This window comes from Mirounga leonina, unplaced genomic scaffold, assembly GCF_011800145.1.
Source record: "Mirounga leonina isolate KUSES-001 unplaced genomic scaffold, KU_Mleo_1.0 Mir_92, whole genome shotgun sequence".
Lineage (NCBI taxonomy): Eukaryota > Metazoa > Chordata > Mammalia > Carnivora > Phocidae > Mirounga > Mirounga leonina.
In genome coordinates, this window is record NW_023270852.1 from 15,417,917 (window position 1) to 15,423,916 (window position 6,000).

The 6,000-nt window shown below is 58.7% G+C and overlaps 1 protein-coding gene across 1 annotated transcript in view; it reads right to left on the reverse strand.

Moving 5' to 3' along the window:
* Nucleotides 1–6,000, reverse strand: part of GDPD5 (glycerophosphodiester phosphodiesterase domain containing 5) — an 82,511-nt gene that overhangs the window by 23,817 nt on the left and 52,694 nt on the right. The window contains exon 4 of the mRNA XM_034995590.1: nt 2,650–2,753. Coding sequence (XP_034851481.1) covers nt 2,650–2,753 — 104 coding nt within the window. The remainder of the gene's footprint in view (nt 1–2,649; nt 2,754–6,000) is intronic.

Genomic DNA, 6,000 nt, shown 5'->3' on the forward strand with positions numbered 1-6,000 from the left:
AACAGCAAAGCCAGGACCCTGCCACATCTAGCATGTGCTCAGCTTGGGTTTCGGAGGGAGGTGCAGAGGGTTCCAATCCCCACTCTGTCTCCTACTGGCCTGCAGGACCCTGCAGAGGTGACAGGCTTCCCTGAGTCTAAGATGCCGCTGACTGTGACATTCATCTCAATTTCAATGCTAAAATATGACAATTTGGGGATCCTAGGATCGATCAGATGTCATCCCTGACTTCTCTGAGCCTTCTTTTCTTCATCTATAGGATGAAGGGCTCAGGGCTTCCTGAGCACAAAGTGAGGCAAGGCATGTGGTAAGTACTCAATCAATTCTCTTCTCATTATTCACGCAAGAATTTACTGATGTCAGTAAAAATCCCGAGGAAGCATGACTTTCGAACAGCCAGCCATGTGGTCTGCTGAATTAATGTGCCATATGTAGGCAACTTTCTACCAATGAAAGCAGTTTCCAATGATTCACTCTTATAAATAAACACACACAAAATTTTTTTGCACATAGCTTTCTGTATTATTAATTATTTTCTTAGGATAGGATCCTACAAATAGAATTGTAGGGCCAAAGGGAATGAACTTTTTACGGCTCCTGATTGCTGCTGCTTAGCTGCTCTCCAGAAAGACTGAACCACCCACGTGCCCCCTGGACAGCTTGGGACACTGAGGCTCAGGGAAGGCAGCAGTTTACTCAGGGTAATCAGAGAATGTGAGCTGGCACCAGGCAGTTTCCGACTTGCTGCCATCTTGGGCCTGGGCAGGGGGCTGGGAGGGGACACCAGGAGGACACTGTGGGGCACCTGCCTTCTCCTGCACCCTCCCGAGACCCTCATCCTCAGATTCCAGGGGAAAATCTACTGCTTAGAAGATCACTGAGTTCACTCTTCTCACCGTACAGCTGAAGACACTGAGGCCTAAAGAAGGGCAGGACCTCCTCCTTGAGAAGGACTCCTGAAAGATGTTTTGGTGACACTTGTCTCTCACTTTCGGCAGGGAGCCCTGCTGGAGAGCAACGGCCCACACGGCCCCTCCCTGGCTCTCCACATCCCGCCCGGACCCCCTGTTTCTCGCTCACAACCTCTCACTGCGTGAATGATCCCCAGGCCCTGTCGAGACCAGGAGGGCCAGGCCAGGGTCTCCTGCATCCCAGCACCGACTCCAAGAAACTTCAGTGACAGGCTGAGGGAGCTGCGGGTCTTCAGGAGGTCCCTAAGTCCCAGGCAGGCCCTCCCCCTGCCGCCTCCCCAACAGGGCAGGCACCCATCCTCTGCTTGAACTGCCCAGTGACAGGGCACTGAGTCGCTGGGCAGAGTGAGGTCGTTCTGTGGACAGCGTGACAGTCAGCCACGCTCGAGTCCCTTATCTGCCCGCATCTTGCTGTGTGACTTTGGACAGTCTACTTAGCCTCTCTGAGCTTCAGTCTCCTCAGGCGGTCCTCAAACTGTTTTGGCACTAACCGGCTCTGTGGCCGCGGGGGAGTCCTGCCCTCTGGGGCCTTAGTTTCCCCATCCGTACATGATGGGGGTGGACCCGCTCCAGTTCAGCAGAACTGTCCGAGGTGTGCAGTGGGGGGCCAGCAGGCATGTTTCTGTTCCCGCACGACAGTGCCGTGCTTTGGATACCTGGGGGGATGAATAATTGATGGATGGCAGTTAATAAAGGCCAGAGGCCACCTCTGGGACTCAGGCTCATCTTGCCGGGTGGCAGGGGTACAGCCACACATCCTTTCTTGTGCTAATTACGGGGCCACAGCCTCGTGCCGCGCAGAGGGGAGTCGCTGCCCAGACTCCATTAACAGCATCTTAGGACCATCCCAGAGTCCTAGAACCATAGCCCACTAGAAGGCCAGAGTCCTAGAAATCCCACATTCTAACCTCATGGCCGCCGCCTTCCAGACCGGGAAGCGGCCCTGAGGGTGACGTGGAGCTCTGAGCCCTCCCACAGCCAACATCTCGTTCCATTCTCAGAAAGACCTGATGAGCGGGGCGTTATCCCATTTTACGGAAGAGGAAACTGAGCTTAAGAGGGGCTCGACTGAGTGTGCTCATGGTCACACCACTTCTAGCTGGAAGAAAAAGGCAGCACGGGATGGGGAGTGAGGAGGCCTGGCTTCCGAGCCCCACCTCTGCTCCCACTGCCTGTGTGACCTGGGGCCTCAGTTTCCACACCTGTCAGTGGAGGAGTTCCTCGCTAGGGCCCAGGGAACTTGCTCCCCTTCCCGTGCCTTTCACTGTCTGACAAAGGCAGGCAACAGAGGGGCTGAGGAAGAAGCAGGTACCCTCGGGTACCCAGGTACCAGCGTCAGGCGGCCCTGCCCTTGGACCTGAGGCTCGTGCCCACAAAGGACCCTGAGCTATCCCAGAACCGTAGCATCCGCCAGCCCTGCCCAAGGTCCTACTCAGGGATTTCGGATGCCTGGCATCACCTCCTCTGCTGAGGCCCTCGGTCTTTTTCTGGGCCTTGGGGTTCTTGTCTACGATGAGGTGCAGAGGCCCCAGACCCCGGCTGAACCCTGCCCAAGTGTGCCATTCCCGTTTTCCATGATAGCACACCAGGAAGGAGTCAGCCTGGGAGATGGGTTCAAACCACAGCCCCCAGTGCCTGCCCAGGCCCCCGTGCCCCCGTGCTCCCCCTCCCCACTCACCAGTTGAATTCATCATAGTCGTTGCGGACTTCCCACCAGAAGTAGAGCCAGGTGAGCGTGAGGCCGAAGGTGAAGGTGAGGAGCAAGAACCAGAGGCGTTCCCACTGGAGGAGCAGAGCAAGGAAAGGGGTCAAGTGAGGTCAGGGGCTGGCCCCTCGGGCCACCTCCCACCTAGAATGTTCCTCCTGCCTCCCCCTTTATAGCTAAACCTGCCAGGCAGGGATTACTACCCTCTTCATCCTGGTGGGGACCTGAGGCTCAGAGCGGGAAGCGACCTGCCCAACACCACAGAGCCCAAAGCCACAAAATGGTAGGGAGCTAGGGGCGGCATCAGGCCTCCACCCCAGGGGTCTCCTCTGCCGCTCTGGCTGAGGCCTGTCCTGGATGCACCAGTATGCCCATGCCGGCGATGGACCCCAGGAACAAAGGCTTCGCACTGGCACGGTACCCGGCCGTCTGGGAGGTCACATCCCTCACCTCCTTCCCTTCCCACATACACCTGCAGTGCAGGTGCTCCTTCTCACCTCTGCCCCATGCTACCCAGATGCACTGAGGCCCAGAGAGGTGAAGCTACTTGCCCTAGTCACACAGCAAGCCAGCAGAGGATTCAAGACCAGCGCCCCAGCCTCTGGACTTGGAAGCACAGGGTTCTGCCCCCCCCGTACCAGGCACCGGCCCCTCAGGCCTAGGCCACGTAGCCCCCCTAGCTCCTGCAGGGATGGGGGTGGGGGCCCCGACACTGCTGCTTCCAGAGAAGTCTGCAGGCCCTTCCGGCTGGGCCCTCAGGTTTATCCCTGCTTTCGTCTGTCCTCTTATCTGAGAAGCACAACCAGCTGGAACATCCTGCTCTCCGGGAAACTGCTGAGATCATCAGCACAATCCAACAGCGGGTGAGGGGAAGTCAGTGCAGAAAAGAACCAAGGCCACCCCCACCTTGAGGGGCTGCAGGGCTCGGGTGGCCCAGGCATCTCTGGCCTGGCCACGGCCCAGAACCCTGCGGGTTCCCCGCAGCTCCCCGAGGCTTCTCCGACCCTTGCAGCCCAGAGGCATGGCTCTAACCCCGGTGTAACCTCTTGATGGCTCCTCACCGCTTAGCCAAGCAAGGAGGCCCCTCTGGGGGTGTTCCCCTCACCTCTCGAGCTTCATCCCCTTCCCCCACCAGTTCCCTCACCCTGGCTTATTTGCCTAACATCACCATTCACCTTTCAGTCAGCTCAAATGTCACCTCCTCTGTGAAGTCTTCCTGGACTCCACCTCGGCCACCCACGCCGCTCCCACAGCATCAGTGCCCCCGTCTTTAAACTCACGCCCTCTGCACCGTCATCTGCTCATGGGGCCGTGTCTCCCAAACTTCCGGGGGTCCTCAAGCCCACTCTGCCTCTCGCAGCACGCAGGAAAGACCCTCAAACCCGGAGGAGCCATGACGCTCCACACGAAGCACCCACTCCGTGCCTCGCGCTGGGCAAGAGGGTCCGAGCTTGGGTGACAGGGAAAGCAGCCGCCTCCACTCACCGTCCCGTACAGAGCCAGGCTGCCTTGCTTTGCCCCACTTTGTACATAAACAGAGCTGTGGAGGTGACAACTCCCTGGAACCATCTTTCCAGCAGGTGGTGGTGGGTGGCTTCTTCCACGGTCAACCACTTGTGTCTGTCCTGCCCAGACAGAGAATGGCACGAGCCCCAGCTCTCGGCCTGCGAGGCTCAGCCTCGCTCGGGAGTGGAGAAACCCCAGATGGGAGCAGGGCAAGCCACGGGCCCTCCTGGAGCACTGGAACCCTGACAGCCACCCACAAATGGCCGGGACGGTTTGGGGGGAGCAGAGAAGGGCCATGCTTCAGCAGCCATGGGGCTGAGGGCCATGGGAAGCCCCGTCGGAGCCAGCACCCCCAGCTGGGCGGGCCTAGCCTCCCCGGGGCCTCGACTTCCCCAGAGTCCCTTGTCCCTCTTGCTGCCTCCAGTCCTTATTTGCTCACAAATATGAATTGATTCGGCCCCCATTGCCTGCAGAGTGCAGCCGGCTGGTCCCGGGCCAGCTTAAACATCGGTCTTCCAAGACTGAGCCACCTCTGGTCATGTCATGCCCCAGCTCAAGAGTCTCATTGGCTTCAGCCCTCCCCTGTGCCATCACCCAGGCATTGCAGGCCTCGCACCGAATCGCCCGCGGTCCCTCAAGTGGCCTCTTTCAAGCCCCGTGCCTCTGCACAAGCCATACCCTCCATTTAGAAAGCAATCCCTCCCCGGTTCGCGGGGCAACCCTCCTCCTCCCTGAGGCCTTCCCTGTCCCAGCAGGGAGAACCTCCTCTCCACAGAGCTTCCAGAGCCCTGGCCCCCGTGTCTTTTCGGGCAGAGACCCCGCAGCTCTGAAACTGTCTGTATATGTCGGTCTCCTCTGCGGTACCGTAAGCGCCTTCAAGATCTGGGTGGTCTTCATATTCCCAGGGTGGGGTGGAAACTTAAGAAAGATTTGCTAATGAAATGGTAGGTGAGAAAAGACCCTTTCTCCTGCTCCGGCATGAGGACGCCCACCCAGGAGAGATTTTGCTGGGGGCTTACTGGCCCCCCCGGAGGGGCCCGTGGGCTTCCGCGCAGCCCCGGCTGGCAGCGGTTGGGGGGCCATCTGTCCACAGACATCGCTCCACCGCAGGGGCAAGGCTGCTGCACCTGTGGCCCGTAGACGAGGTCCCCAGAGGGCCGGGCGTGAGGGTGAGCCTCAGCCGATGATGGCTCCTGGCCCAGGCAAGCAGCCTGGGATTCAGGGACCGCGGCAGGTTAGAGAACCCGCTCCAGGGGCTAGAGAGGGGTCTTAGGCTGAGGTACGATGCAGGACCCAGGGGCAATTCTGACAGGTGGCCAGAAGACCACAGGGACCACTGCCCCCACTCGGCCAGATCCTGACAATGGGGCGGAAGGACAAGGCAAGACTGAAGCGCCACACTGGCCTGACTGAGAAAACTAGAGCTGGCAGGTGCATGGCGGAGACGGGGGCCCGGCCTAAGCACCAAGGAACTAGGAACCCCATCACCAGAACCAGGCATGAGCTGGGGCTGGGGGCCACCTAGAGATGAAAATCTTGGGAGAGGGGCACCTGGGTGGCTCAGTCAGTTAGGCGTCTGCCTTCGGCTCAGGTCATGATCCTGGGGTCCTGGGATCGAGCCCCGCGTCGGGCTCCCTGCTCGGCGGGGAACCTGCTTCTCCCTCTCCCTCTGCCTGCCGCTCTGCCTACTTGTGCTCTCTCTCTCTGTCAAATAAATAAATAAAATCTTTAAGAAAGAAAGAAAGGAAAGAAAGGAAGAAGAAAGAAAGAAAAAGAAAGAAAGAAAGAAAGAAAGAAAGAAAGAAAGAAAGAAAGAAA